The sequence below is a fragment of the Sparus aurata genome, chromosome 1 (genome assembly GCF_900880675.1).
Source record: "Sparus aurata chromosome 1, fSpaAur1.1, whole genome shotgun sequence".
Classification (NCBI taxonomy): Eukaryota; Metazoa; Chordata; class Actinopteri; order Spariformes; family Sparidae; genus Sparus; species Sparus aurata.
Window position 1 is genome coordinate 1,784,018 of NC_044187.1, and position 15,893 is coordinate 1,799,910.

At 46.2% G+C, this 15,893-nt stretch overlaps 2 protein-coding genes across 3 annotated transcripts in view; both read right to left on the minus strand.

The window, feature by feature from the left end:
• The window catches only part of LOC115573677 (NACHT, LRR and PYD domains-containing protein 3-like), a 249,496-nt gene that overhangs the window by 115,340 nt on the left and 118,263 nt on the right, over positions 1 to 15,893 (minus strand). The window lies entirely within an intron of this gene.
• LOC115578243 (heterogeneous nuclear ribonucleoprotein L-like) lies at positions 992 to 14,662 on the minus strand. 2 transcript variants are annotated; one of them, XM_030411187.1, is made up of 13 exons: positions 14,360 to 14,662; positions 8,742 to 8,860; positions 6,394 to 6,631; positions 6,217 to 6,302; positions 5,346 to 5,442; positions 5,119 to 5,191; positions 3,585 to 3,644; positions 3,170 to 3,411; positions 2,968 to 3,089; positions 2,472 to 2,670; positions 2,086 to 2,143; positions 1,876 to 1,974; positions 992 to 1,618 (listed from the first exon to the last, which is right to left on the minus strand). In XM_030411187.1, the coding sequence occupies exons 1-13, from the start codon at positions 14,558 to 14,560 to the stop codon at positions 1,563 to 1,565; spliced, it is 1,650 nt and encodes a 549-aa protein (XP_030267047.1). In that variant the 5' UTR covers positions 14,561 to 14,662; the 3' UTR covers positions 992 to 1,562. The 2 variants fall into 2 exon arrangements, with proteins under 2 accessions (XP_030267047.1, XP_030266998.1); XM_030411138.1 differs by having other exon boundaries at positions 1,876 to 1,977.

The window sequence follows — 15,893 nt, forward strand, 5'->3', positions numbered from 1 at the left end:
AGTATGAAGATTAAACATCATTTTAATGATTATTAAACATTATACCACCAGACTGTAACATCTGTGTACCACTATACTGACATAAAACATCATTTTAACAATTATTAAACATGGTAACTGTGTGACTGAGTCATGTGACTGTGATGTCGTCTGTTTGTAGCCTAGCATTAGCTTCTTGCTGCTACACAGTTAATTTAGCTTCACACATCACAGAGTGGAGTTCATCTGTGGAGATTATCTGGATCAACAGAACCTGGACCGGTCAGAACCCAGTTCAATGATCCCACAGAGGAACCAGAGAGATGCTAACTTCAGTTAGCTTCAATCACACATTACATCATGCTGCTCTCTGTGGAGTCACTTTACTTGTTGTCTTGTGTGTTCTTTGGTTGTGCACATTTATCTTTATTGACATTTTAATCACTCCAGAGATGTTAATGGTAACTTAACTTGAGTGTCTGCTGATTCTAAACCCAACAGAACACAGTCTGGACCACAGAGCCTGGTTCTGAGACCTTGTGACTGCCCTGTAGAAAATGGATTTTAAGTGGAGACAGTCAGCTGATGTTCCCTCGCTTCACGCTGAACGTTGTCTGTCCTCTACTTCTGCTGATGCATCCTCCCTCAGTGCATGCTGGGACTTTTAAAACAGAAGTTGTGTTGGGCTGCATGTCGTCAGCGTGTCTTCAGTGCAACATGTCATCCTCCATCTCCTCCTGGGATGTGATTGGCTGATTAAAATAACCGATCACAGCTGAGATTCAGAAAGAAAGTGTTGTGTTCACTGACCACAAGCAGCGACACATTCATTAGTGACAGTCAGAGGTGTGATACAGCTGAAAGTGTGTGTGTGTGTGTGTGTGTGTGTCTCTATGATAATGGTGACAGTAAGGACAGCAGTGATCTTACAAACCTGTAGAGTCTCTGCAGACACACTGCTGTCATCTGTCCTGCTGCCACAGCTCAGTCCGATCAGAACCACAGAACAAAGTACTGACATCACCTTTATTACCACCATCCTCCACAGGTACACACAGACAGCTTGTGATTGGCTGTCAGGTGTCTACAGGACACCTCTGCTAACCAACAGTCAACCTTCACAAGTCACATATTCAGTTTAAACAATAATCAGTGCCGACTGATCGAACATCTTCTGACCGTCCTCACATTAAATAAACTAACACATCTTCTAACCTCTGTCACAACAACCGTAAAAATAAAGTTAAATTACACTTTAAATCCAGAAAAACAACATAAATCCTGCATCGTGCCCGTCAAATAAAATAAAGTTACATATAAATTCAGTCTCATAAAACGTCTTGTGTCCGTCTGGTGCTGGCTGCGATCTGATTGGTTGATTCCTCCCTGAGTTTTTAATGAACGTTGTCGTTCAGGAACAGCTGTTCTTTTCTTCTTCTTCACGACTCGGCCACTTCCTGCTGCAGTAGACAACAAACACACAAACCCAACGTGATGATCGGACTCGCTCTCCGGTTCGTCCCTGGAGGAGGACGGGGGGGGGGGGGGGGGGGGCGAATGTGGCGGCCATCTTGTTTCCTGCCTCACAGGTGGGAGGAGGTGGAGAAGCAGAGTTTCAGGGTGAAGGGGTTGGAGCTGTCTGTGGAGCACAGATGTTACAGGTGAGCTGGTGCTGCTGACACCTGCTGGCTGATGTGTGAACATGAAAACATTCTAATGACATGTTTTCTTTTGTCTGCTATAAACATGAAGTATTCACATAATCAGTTATAGATATTATAATGATTCAGGTGTGTATTTTCCTAACTGAATGACTTCTACAGATTTGTTCTGATCAGCTGTTTGTTCTGATCAGACCACAGCTCTGCACTGCGTCAGCTTCAGGTCAGTACTCACTGGGTATTCTGATCTGATGGTGGTTGAGGACGGTCAGAGTCTCCACAGCTTCAGTTTTACCGTCGAACTCCAGCAGGCCGGACAGAGTCTTGGAGCCAGCTGCTGGGAGGAAGAAGGAGAGCTGACAGACAGCTACACACTGGAGGTATTTAATATTCATCACTGTATGTATGTATGAAGTTACAGCTGTATGGATACAGTTAAACTCACGTTTGGCATCAAAGACCTTGAACTTTGTGAATGCGGGGACGTTGTGTTCAGTGCAGAGCTGCAGAGGAAGACAGACGAGTCAGGTCGGACTGTAACTGTAGATACTCACTGCTTAAGTATTTTACTTCCCACGTCTGGATTGTTTCATGACAAAAAGACTTTCTCCAATTTATTGTAGGTTCATGTGCTAATTTTGCACTCTACACCTCATCAGTCGTTTCAAACACTTTTCCAAATGTCTCTGATTTCACCGAGCGTCTCTTTGACATCCTGGGAATGAGACTCAGCTATCAGCTATCTCTGTGGTGTGTTCAGGAACAGCTGGGACAAATCCTACTGATTCTACCTTTAACTTTAATAGTCTGTTCAGCTTAACAACAACTCACCTGGAGCAGCTGGTGCTGGCTCAGGGTGGGCGGGGCGTTGTAGAAGTGCAGGACGGCGGCGGGCGGTTGGATGATGTTCCTGCTGCTCTGAGCGCTGCTGAAGCGGTTGTTCCTGGTCAGACTGAAGTCGTGGTAGCTGCTGCTGCCATCAGGAAGCTCGAACACCTGACTGGGAATCACCGCCTGCTGCTTGGACACACTGAGGGGTGGAGGAGGTGGAGGAGATGGAGGATGAACAACACCAAGAAAACAAAAAAGATGAAGAAAAAGAAGGAGAAGAAGAAGAAGAAGAAGAAAGAGGAGAAGATGAATGGATGGACGGGTTTGTTTCATACAGAGCAGGAAGTGACATCATAAGTAGTCATTCAGATGCAGGTTGATGTCAGCTGTGATCTGACCAATCAGGGCGGACGGTGAGGGGTCACATCACTTCCTGTTCTAATAAATCTTGGTCTACGAGTCTCCGCCGCCCTCCAGCAGCGTCGCCAGAACTCACCAGACGTTGAGTTTCTTGCCGAACACCTTGATGCCGTTGAGGTGAGTGACGGCTCGGTCCACTGCGTACTCATCGCCCATCTCCACCAGCGCCGTGCCGGGAACGCTCTTCATGAACTTCACCTGCAAACACAACCAATCAGCTCGGCTGGCTTTGAGACCTCACCTGGCCTCCGAGGGGCGGGGCGGCGGGCAGCACGCACCTTCTCCACGTTGCCATAGAGACAGAAGAGGTTGAAGATGCAGCTGCAGTTCATCTTGGTGGGATGGAGGCCGCTCACCATGGAGACTGAGCTGGAGGCTCCGTGGCACAGGAAGGAGGAGGACGAGGACGAGGAGGAGGTCTTAGGGAGGAGCAGCGGGTAGGAGATCATGTCCTGCACCTCCTCACTGCTCCTCCTGTACCTGCTGTTAGCAGGAAGAGGCAGCAGAGGGCAGTGTGGGCCTGAGGAGACACACAGGAGACGAGAGACAGACAGGGAGAGTCAGCGGGGAGAGACAGACAGGGAGAGAGAGGGAGAGAGAGAGACAGACAGACAGGGAGAGACAGACAGAGAGAGTCAGCGGGGAGAGACAGACAGGGAGAGAGAGGGAGAGAGAGAGACAGAAGTCTTATACCGTAGCCGTTGGATGGATGCTCTCCCAGGATGGCCTGACGCTGCCTCCCCTTTGCTCTCTCTGCAACACACACACAGATTACTCAGTGTTTATAGCCTGTTAATTGTAGCAGACAGTGTTGTAGGCGGGACACTGCAGAAGACGCAGCATCAGAGCTCTTGTTAGTGCTGACCTCCCCGGACAGCTCAACAAACCTCGACCCATCGGGCCCTATTGACCCACATTAGGGCAGTGACCTCACATGTGAGCCTTAACGACTCTGTAAGGACACTCCCACACCCTGTAAGGACACTCCCACTTTATGAAAGGTCACTCCCACACTATGCTAGGACACTCCCATATTCTGTAAGGACACTCCCACCTTATGAAAGGTCACTCCCACACTATGTAAGGACACTCCCACACTATGTAAGGACACTCCCATACTGTGTAAGGACACTTCCACACTATATAAGGACACTCCTACACTATATAAGGACACTCCCATACTATGTAAGGACACTCCCATACTCTGTAAGGGCACTCCCACTTTATGAATGGTCACTCCCACACCATGTAAAGACACTCCCATATTCTGTAAGGACACTCCCACCTTATGAAAGGTCACTCCCACACTATGTAAGGACACTCCCACACTATGTAAGGACACTCCCACACTATGTAAGGACACTGCCATACTGTGTAAGGACACTCCCATACTCTGAAAGGACACTCCCACACTATGTAAAGACACTCCCATATTCTGTAAGGACACTCCCGCCTCATGAAAGGTCACTCCCACACTATGTTAGGACACTCCCTCACTATATAAGGACACTCCCATACTATGTAAGGACACTCCCATACTCTGAAAGGACACTCCCACACTATGTAAGGACACTCCCATATTCTGTAAGGACATTCCCACCTTATGAAAGGTCACTCCCACACTATGTAAGGACACTCCCATACTGTGTAAGGACACTTCCACACTATATAAGGACACTTCTTCACTATATAAGGTCACTCCCACACTATGTAAGGACACTCCCACACTATGTAAGGACACTTCCACACTATATAAGGACACTTCTTCACTATATAAGGACACTCCCACACTATGTAAGGACAGTCCAACACTATGTAAGGACAGTCCAACACCACGTAAAGATGTAAGGACACTCCCATGTCATGTAAGGACACTCCCACACAAAGTTTAAAACCCTGCAGCTCCTCCAGTAAGTTAGAACTGAAGAAGCCTATGACTCAGCTCTGATGATCCCTCAACATCATTTGTACGTGTATTTAACATCACAGTGAACAACAGACTTCTCCAAAGCGCTTCATAAAGAATCAGATCAAATACCTCAATACAGACATTGTGACAGAAACTCTGAACACAGTGAGATTCATCAGTAATGTGGAGATAATGACTGATTGTGTAACGAGTTCAGACAACAACAGTGATGTCATCACCATATATGACATATATAATGGTGTGTGTGTGTGTGTGTGTGTGTGTGTGTGTGTGTGTGTGTGTGTGTGTGTGTCCTACCTCGCTGCAGGACGAGGGGTTTGCTGTAGTCCCAGCTGCTGTTGTCATTGCGGACGACGTTCAGTCTGTTGGGCTGCAGGGGGCGACAGAGCACAGCACCTCTGGGTGTGTGTGTGTGTGTGTGTGTGGGCATGAGAGCGAAGGTGTGTATGTGTGCATGCGCCTGAGTGTGTGTTTGTCCAGAGCGCTGTGTGTGTGTGTGTGTGTGTGTGTGTGTGTGTGTTTACCCTGGCGTACTCGATCTTGAGCGTGCAGCAGCCGGCGTAGATGTCGGCGCCGTTCAGGGACAGTTTGGCCTTCTGAGCGTCCTCCACCGACTCAAATGTTAACGAGCTTGTTAAGGATGACTCATCAGGATGACCAGCAACCAGCCAATCAGAGGAAAGAACCGCTACCCTCCTCTAAAAGCCTCACCATCAGCTCTCCTCATCTGATGATCATCAGACTCTTTCTACTGTTTCAACTAACGAGTGGAATGTAACTAAGTACAGTTACTCGAGTAACATACAGTTTTTGGCACCTTTAACAGCTGCAACAGTAAAGTAATGAATCAATATTTATAATCCAAACATAATATGATTCTGAAATGAGCTGTTCTGCATGATGAATACTTTAAAGGAACAGTTCACCCCAAATATTAAATATCCACTCATCCTCTTCTCCTCCTGATGATATAAAGTCAGGTAAAACTAAAGTAGCTGGAGACTTGATTTAAAACCAATACAACCAAAGAAAACAAAAAAATAAAAGTTAGCCTAACCAGCTGTTAGCACTTCCTGTTAGCAGTGAACCTGTGGATGTTCAGACAACTATCACTGGATCACTGTGATACTGAGGAAAACTTTGAAATGTGATGTTTCTAATGCAGGTTCTGCTCATGTAAGGGGTTTGTTGTGGATTTCTAGGCAGCGTTCTCCAAAACAACAGAGGAAGCTGTTTATCTGTGAAGCTCCAGATGTGTTTTGTGGACTAAAAGATGACAGATGTTTAAGGGTGAACTGTTCCTCTAAGTATATTTTCGATGGTAACAGTTAAAGACGGCGGTTCTTCTTCGTTTAAATTGCTCTGTGAAACACTGAACAGACGTATGCAGGATATTCCACCATGGCCTGGATGCCGTTGCGCTTGAAGATGACGATTCGCAGCACGTTGCCGAGCGGGTTACAGACGCTGTACAGAACGTCCTGACAGACAGAGAGCACAGAATCAGAGGTTCTGCTGGAGGTTAGGTAAAGGTGGAGGATGCTGCAGTTGTGTTCTGGGATGAGGACTCACAGTAGTGATGGGGTACAGCGGGTTCTGGACGGACAGCAGCAGAACCTTATTCCTGCTGGTGGGGTCGTCTGCGTTGGTGGGTCTGGTGATCCTCTGGCTGGTGGAGAAGTTGAAGAAGGCCTGCTGCTCGGCGACGCACACGGGCTCACGGGCTCCTCGCGACACGCAGCGCTCAGCGCTCGCCACGCTGTCGAACTCCACCAGAGCCTGACGCTTGAACGGCATCATCATCACGTAACTGCAGACAGAGCACAGGTGTGTCAGAGGGGGCGGAGCTTCACTCAGGTGGAAACAGGCAGCACTTCTGTTTGTCCTTTAAAGGTTCAGTCTGTAGATTAAAGGAGCAGTCTGTAGTTTAGAAGAAGAAGAAGAATCTTTATTTGTCAGACATGAAACACACCTGAAATTTGTCCTCTGCATTTAACCCATCACTAGCTGCACATTCTAAGTATACACATACATACACACACAAGCTACGAGCATTGGGCTGCTATGTCAGCGCCTGGGGAGCACACACAGGGGGTGAGGTGCCTTGCTCAAGGGCACCTCGGCAGTAACCTAGGAAGTGGACTGGCACCTCTTCAGCTACCAGTCCACTTCCATATTGTGGTCTGTAGCTGGACTTGAACCGGCCACCCTCCAGTGAGGTCTCTACTGACTGAGCTACTGCCGTTTAAAGCTTCAGTCTGTAGTCACAGGAAACCGCTGCCTTTTAAAATAAAGTGGGTCGATATATATATAACCCTCTACCAGTGTGTCAGGTCACACTATAGAAATGTTTCTGTCTTTGGCATAACCAGAAAAATGACACCTGAAAAAAAAACCTTTTTCCTACATATTTGATAATAAAACAACATGTTATTTTAACAATTACTGACTCTTGATCATCAATTCAAATTCAACAATGTAAACAAAACTATCAGATATATAAAAGAAATGACATAACAAACATATTCAGACAAACATCACAGAGTTAAATGAAAGTAATGGTCCTCTGGAGTCTCTTCACTGGTGATTCTGTGTGACAAACTTTATTCTTAAATACAAACCACACTGATGACATCACTCTGCTTCCTGCAGATGGATGAAGGGTTCAGTCAGAAGACATTTTCTCACTTATCTCAGTTGAGTGACTTCATGGGTACAAATGGAGTGAACGACATCATCTATTGAGTTTTAGAAGACAACATGTGGTTGGAGGATCTGAAGCGGCCATTTTGTAAAATGCATTTTCATGAACATCGTTGCTGCTGTCACTTTTCTTATGGACAACATTGTGTATCCACAGAGTCGATGTGCTCTGATTTTAAGTGGACGTTTCTGCAGACGGACCCTGTTAGTGTCTCTTTGAATGATCCGTCCAACACAGTGAATATTTGTGACGATTCTGTCATAACCGTCTTCGTGACACACGGAGAGAACGATGCTGATCACAGAGAAAGAGGGAGAGAGAGAGAGCGCTGACAGAGAACCTGATCAGACAGATCTGTCTCAGAGCTGAGCAGCAGAGGAAGTGCTGCTGAGATGAAACCAGATAAGCTGCAGGGACGTTTGTTGTGGTCACTGTCTCTAACTCAGGTTCACCTGACGGACATCAGACACGCCAGACAACCAACGGCAGTTAGACTGTGAAACCAGCTTCAGTGTAGTCGACACTGCAGCGTTATACTCTCAATAAGTCGTCAGTATTTAAGAAGCTCGGGACGGAAACGTCAGCAGCCATCAGCCTTTAAGTTGCGAGGCCAGTAATAAGAACGCTAACTGCTCAGCTCACCAAGCTAACTACCTTATAGCAACTACATTTAGCTGCAGTAAGCGGTCACTTCCTGTATCCATCCATCTGGATCTCCATGAAGCACATCGGTTCTTAAACTGTCCTCCAGTGATCTCTGAGGCTGCGTACGGCCTCGGTTCAGAGGACGCTGCTGGTTAGCAACAGCTAGCCCTCAAAAGCTCAAGAGTTAAAGTTAAAGCAGCTCTGTGTAGTTCTGTCGAAGAAAATTCAAACTGAGATTTTTAATTTCTGCAATATTAATGAGGTAATAACACAAACTGTTTCCATCAGTGAATAAACTAGCTGTTCTCAGAGGAAAGTGCTCCTTTAATCTACAGACTGCTCCTTTAATCTACAGACTGCTCCTTCTTTTTATACGTCTGTGGCAGCGACACTAAAATAATCCAATGAGGCGTTAATGTTTGAACACACTCGAGTGCAGGATGAGTCAACGACATGTTTGTTTTTCAGGAAATCAAATGAAATGGAGCGAAGCTGCTGTGCCTGGTGCGGCGCTGCAGGTGACGTCTGGAGGAGGATGTGCGATAAAAACACTTTAAAAGTCAAATGTTACCAGATTTTGCCGAACTTGTCGAGCGCCTCCACCAGGTCGGCCTCCACCACGGCGTCACACAGCCCTCGGACGTGGACGACCGGTGACGGAGGGATGCGATGGCTGTCCTCCACGCTGTCCTGCAGACACACACACACACACACACACACGTAGAATCTTTACATTGTGATGAGTGTTTTGGATGAAGCTCTTCTTTATAAACTCAGTGACTCATTATTTCTGTCAGACAATGAGACTCAGCTCCACAATGACTGAGGCAGAGAAATCATCACACCATCTCTGCACAGACACCAACTGAGTCACAGCATCAAACAACCAGCCAGACATCACGTCTGTCACAGCTGCTCTGCAGGAGGACATGAGCATGAAATCAGAAAGATTCACAGGTTCCTTTACTTTTCTCTCCCAACAGCAGTCGACTGAAACCTCTTCATCTGTTGGACTGAGTTTTGTACTGACGTGCAATTTTTAGATACTTTCTAAAATTTCCCATCCGACATGGTCGTCCGGACCAACTGTAACACCAACTCCATTTAACTAACTAACATCACCAGATGTATTTTGTTGATTTTAAAGTGTCGTGTCACGCTGCTGTAGAAAACTATGTATGTGTCCTATAGGAACGCTCTCTGATGTTTCCACAGCCGTGAAGTCAAACCATTTCAGGTTTGCCACTGAGCAGCTTTCAGAGAACTGATCGGGGCTCCACCTCCAGCGCGGTGTCCTTCACTTCACCCTCATTCAGCTGATGACAGACCACATAAAGTTCAGACACAGAACATCTTTGTACTAAATGTGGTGCCCATCGTCCTGACAACACAGTGTTCACATTAAACCAGCAACTCTGAACCTTTCCATCTCGTCTCAGTTCATCCAAACAGACGACGTTCTTCTCAACCGCTGACAGTTCAACAACTGAGAACACATCTGTGTGTTACTGCATGAATACTGCTGTACTTTTACTGCATTCTGTAGTTAATACTTCTGTACTTCTACCATAAGTGACAGGACTTTAAACGCAGTATTTTTAGATCTTGTTGTACTTGTACCTCAGGATCAGAGTACTTCTGTTCTCTTCTTGGACCCTGTTCAGTTTAATCTTAATCTTGGGCCCCTGCAGGACTTCAGAGAGTCTGAACGGTAACAACATGAAACTTGACTTGATTTTCACATGTTGTTGCCACGACGACAGGTTGACATCAGCGCGAAGAAGTCGTGACGTTTATGGTCGGAAAAATCTCACTTCGAGAACAACAAGACGACACACACGTTGTGTGTTTGTCAGGAAGAGGCGGAGCCGACGTTTGCAGCGTTTGCAGCCTGACCTGTTTGTGTGCAGCAGGTGGAGGCTGCAGGCTCCGTCGTTCACACAGCGCCTGCAGGAAACTCTGTGATTGTGGCTGTTAGTGGTGTTGACCTCCTCATAATCTGATCTCTAGATCTGACCCACAGCGTCCGTACCATCACATCTACTCACTAGTCCGTCTTTACAGCCACTTTAGTTACACACTGTTCTAACTCTGACTTTACAACTTGTACATTGATCAGTTTATAGAAAACCTGGATAGTAATTGTGCAGTAAGACTCTTAGTGGTGGTGACGTTTCAGTCATGTGACCGTGATGTCGTCTGTTTGTAGCCTAGCATTAGCTTCTTACTGCTACACAGTTAATTTAGCTTCACACATCACAGAGTGGAGTTCATCTGTGGAGATTATCTGGATCAACAGAACCTGGACGGGTCAGAACCCAGTTCAGTGATCCCACAGAGGAACCAGAGAGATGCTAACTGCAGTGTTAGCCTACAAACACACATGATCCCCACACGGCTCTGTTGTGACTCTGGTGGGAGGCAACGACAAGCGTGAATCTCTGAAGAGAATCACAGGGTGGGTGTGAGTGAGCAGTGGCAGCCTGTTGCTCTGAAGGTTAACAGGACAGTCAGAGGTCGTCGTTTACAGATTATTCAGACAAATATAATGACTGCAGCACAAGCGTCACACGGCAGGTGGACGTCCTGCTTTAGCTCCTGTGGCCGAAACTCTTGGTGTTTTTTTCTGACTCTGAGACCATTCGAAGTTTTGAGCTTCCTCCCCGTGTTTCTTCTCTGCAGGAGTACAAAGGAGGTGCAGCTCGCACAACCCGGTCGCCATGGTGACTGAGCCTCTACTTATTTTGGTAAATGTGTGTGTGTGTGTGTGTGTGTGTGGCTCGTTCAGTGTCATGTTGCTTCCTTCCTGTCAGGCCTCTGTATCATTACAGCTCTGTCTGACTCTGTGGCCTCAACCCTCCTCCTCCTCCTCCTCCTCCATCTTCATCCCTCCAGCTGCCCTGTCTTCATCACCTCCTCCTCTTCCTCCCTGGAGCTTCTCTGTAATTAGCTGTGTCAGCCGTCGAGTCAACGAGCTTTTAACGCAGCTAACGAGGCAGCATGATTCATCATTTATCAGCGCCATCAGCCACGGCCTGGATTCACTGCATGAGGGGGAGATGTATGACGAGGTTTAACACTCTGACGGTGCGTTCAGACTGAAACGCGAGGCGAGTTATTCACACGTCTAGATTAGAGTCAATGAAAAAATGCAAAAAGGCTCAAATTTGCAAGTTTTATCTGCACGTGGCAGCACGAATGAAGCGGCACGAACTGGGATGAGCTGAAAATACTGAACTCAAACGAGGATTTGGCGTGACGCAGTGTCGTGTAAGCCAATCAGTGCTGACATTCACAGTGACATCGTGAAGTTAATGTTGCTGGCATACAGACATTCATGAACATCAATGGAAGAGAGGATAATAATCAGTAATCGTGGCTGTTTGCAGACACACAGAGCTGTATGATAACACAGCTGCTGTACTGAGGCTGCTGTGGAGGGAAGTGAGCGAGGAAGTCAGACTACCTGGTAAGTCATGAAAATACGTCTCAGCACAGCAGAACTCTGATCCATCTGAACTCCATTCAGGGAACAAACATTTTAAAAGTAGTTAGCTTGTCGTCTGGCTGACAGACCTGACGCAGCGTTCAGAGTTCAGACTTTTTACATCATGATGTTGTTATTTCAGCATCTTCTGATCCGTTTATTGAGTCCGATCACAGTGAGTTCTGGGTTCATAATGACGTGGTGAAACAGCTTGATTCAGTCTATGTCTGCTCGCAGCTGAGATCTGGGCACCGGGCCGCACTGCACTCATCAAGACGCTGAATGTTACCGAGCTCGGTGTAGTGCCACCTGACCCATTCTCTTCATGTTGGGTCTCAAAGCACCAGAAGAACCCAGGTTCATCCTGCGGGGAGCATGAATTTACGAAGAACTTGTTGGTTGGATGAAAAGTTGTATGAATGAATGGATTGCTGGAGCAGTAATCTGAATAAATGAAGGGAACTCCTTTTGTCCATCTTTCATTTCATGGTTTAAAACATCTGAAGGACTGGTTTTGTCCAACACTGAAGGACTGGGTCAGACTCGCTCCACTGATGCTTCTGTTTGATCTGAACCGTGAGATCAAAGGTGCTCTGATGTGGGCTGAAGCCTGGAGAGACTTACAGCTCTGAATATAATCCACCGCTGCACATTCAGAACATGCAAATCACGAGGAGGAGACGCTGGCGGTGCAATAAGACCTGCGTTTGATTTGACCGATGTAGAGAAACACAAGAGCTGACGGTTAAATAGAGGTTTAATTCTTTTAATATTTAATCTCGTTCTGTCTGTTCTGCTTGAGAGTACTTCACTCAGAGAGGAGGAGAAATAAAACATCTGTTAGTCTGAAGTCGTTCAAATCAGGATTCAAACGTCGTATTCCACATTTATCTACTGACTGTGTGATGTGTCCTGTAAAATCATCTGACCCAAACATTATAAAAGATTATCTCTTAAAGAAAACATCTAGAACCTCCTAAAACATTTCACAGAGATTTTAAAATTCTGAAGGACATCTTCCAATTCATCTGCATACTTCAAACTTCCTGAGCATCCAAATACATCTAGAGACTGCTACCATCTACAGACGGACCTCTGGAATCAACTAGAGGATCTTTACAACCACTTACAGAACCACCAGAACCTGCTACAGGACAAAACTCTAAAGGACCACTCTCTAAATTTACATCAGACCTGATCGATTGTAAACACTCTGACAGAGCTGATAAAACCTCCTTTAAACACTCAAACATCCTCCAGGACTTATTTTCTTTAGGCTCCCAGGAGAACCTGTTGGTCTTGAAGGACCACTGTAACCTGTTACTGAACAACAGAACCACGTTGTTAACTGGAGCGAGACTCATGCCGGAGTAATCTGTTGTAATATGTGTCAGGTCAAACCTTGAGAAATCTATATAAAAAATGAAAAATGTCACAAGAATGTAAACTTCATGTTTCGATGAGTATTAAAACATCGATCCTGAGCAGGATTCAGTCTCACAGGTTCTTTCATCGAGGTCGACAGATGGCTTCACTTCCTGCTGAGTGCAGGCACTTCCTGTCGCAGCCAGAACCTCCCAGAGAGGCCATATTGTCTCTCCGAGCAGAGGATCTGAGCCAGATGACATGAAAGATAAAAGTCCTTCAACAATCTGCAAGGAAATACAAAAATATCTCCACATATCTGGGAGCCACATGACAGCCCGGGTGAAACATTTCTTGGAAGCTGCACTGAAGCTGAATTAAAGGTGTAACCTGTTAAAATAACGTCCAGAAACCAAAGGTAGCTCCAATCTACTGGGGACAGTATAACAGCTAGCTACTGTGCTCTGTGCTGTTAGCCAGTAGCTCAGTTAGCCATGGTGGCCGGCACCACAGGCACCACAGGTAACCGGGCTCAGCAGTCTCCAGTGAACACAAGAGTGATGGAGATCAGTGTGAGGACAGAGGACACAGTACAGAGGTGATTTACTGTACAGAGGTGATTTACAGCGGCTCTGACCAGGACTATGACTCCGGGGACGAAAAGACAGAGAGAGAGAGTTGGACATTATCAGTGTGTAGAGACAGAATATCTTCACATGTTACTGTGAACTGAGTAACTGGTTCTGGTGACTCTGACTCAGTTTGTGACCAGTTTGAATGAAGTGAGCCTGACGATGAGTTAATGAGCAGATTAAACTGGTCTGAGTTCAGTCAGAGACACAAACTGGAGTTCAGACGGTGGACGTTTGGATTTTTCTGTCAAAATATTTCCTTTCTTCACATTTATGAGTTTATGTTGTTGACGTGTTGGACTCAGTACTGAACTGAAACTACAGGCTGTCAGACTGTCACCTCTTAATCTATAGACTGCTCCTTTAATCTACAGACTGCTCCTTTAATCTACAGACTGCTCCTTTATTTTACAGACAGCTCCTCTAATTTACAGACTGAACCTTTATTTTACCGACTGCTCCTTTAATCTACAGACTGCTCCTTTAATTTACAGACGGCTCCTTTAATTTACAGACTGCTCCTTTAATTCACAGACTGCTCCTTTATTTTACAGACTGAATCTTTAATCTACAGACTGTGCTGGCTGGTTGTTCCAGGATCAGAGCTGTGAGCAGCTGGTTCTGATGGTTCTGATGATCTGTCACCTACACGTGTCAGTCCAGACCCACACAGTGACGGTGCTGACTGCTGCAGCTCCTCCTCACCTTCCCTCCGCTCCTCCGGCTCCTGTCCTCGGTGCTGCGGCTCCCCGCAGCCTCCTCTCCGGCGGAGTCCTCCTCCTCCTCCTCCTCCCCGTCCTCCAGCTCCTCTCCGCCGGCCTCCTCATCCGTCCGGAGCCGCTTGGCTGCCCGGTGGTAACCTCCTCCTCCTCCTCCTGGTCCTCCTCTGTCTTCTGTCTCCTCCATCGCAGGAGGTGAATTCACGGATGAAGATTGTCGGTAAAACGGAGGAAGAGACGACAGAGCTCTCTCTCTCTCTCTCTCTCTCTCTCTCTCTCTCGCTCTCTCTCCAGAGATCGTAAAAAAACACAGAGGTCTCACTCTGCCACAATGTCAATAATCACCTTTATTTAGCATTATTGTCACTAACAACAATGTAATCAGTTGTATTCATGTTAATGATACAAATGAAAATAACATGTTTGTACAGAGTAAAGGTGATTGGTGGATTTTTTGACTTGTCATCTGATCTCATAAAACAAAATACAATTTTAAACTTGAGCTCCATTATAACTCTCTGTGTAAAATGTGACATCTGTGTGAAAATAGAGGAAGTGTAAAATGCTGTTGCTAATTTGACAGATGCTAACATGCTAACAGCATCATACAGATGTTGATGAAGGTTCTCTGAGTGTTGTATTGTAGGAATCTGGACTTCTTTCAGTTTCACATGTCATCCAAGAGGCTTCTTCAGTTCTAACTGACTGGAGGGGAGCAGCAGGGTTTTAAACCATGTGTGGGAGTGTCCTTACAGAGTGTAGGACTGTCCTTACAGAGTGTAGGACAGTCCTTACAGAGTGTAGGACAGTCCTTACAGAGTGTAGGACTGTCCTTACATAGTGTGAGAGTGTCCTTACATAGTGTGAGAGTGTCCTTACATAGTGTGAGAGTGTCCTTACATAGTATGGGAGTGTCCTTACAGAGTGTAGGACAGTCCTTACAGAGTGTAGGACAGTCCTTACAGAGTGTAGGACAGTACTTACAGAGTGTAGGACTGTCCTTACAGAGTGTAGGACAGTCCTTACAGAGTGTAGGACTGTCCTTACATAGTGTGAGAGTGTCCTTACATAGTGTGAGAGTGTCCTTACATAGTATGGGAGTGTCCTTACAGAGTGTAGGACAGTCCTTACAGAGTGTAGGACTGTCCTTGCATAGTGTGAGAGTGTCCTTACATAGTGTGAGAGTGTCCTTACATAGTATGGGAGTGTCCTTACAGAGTGTGGGAGTGTCCTTACATAGTATGGGAGTGTCCTTACAGAGTGTGGGAGTGTCCTTACAGAGTATGGGAGTGTCCTTACACAGTGTAGGACTGTCCTTACATAGTGTGAGAGTGTCCTTACATAGTGTGAGAGTGTCCTTACATAGTATGGGAGTGTCCTTACATAGTATGGGAGTGTCCTTACAGAGTGTGGGAGTGTCCTTACAGAGTGTGGGAGTGTCCTTACACAGTGTAGGACTGTCCTTACTGGGTGTGGGAGTGTCCTTACAGAGTGTGGGAGTGTCCTTACACAGTGTAGGA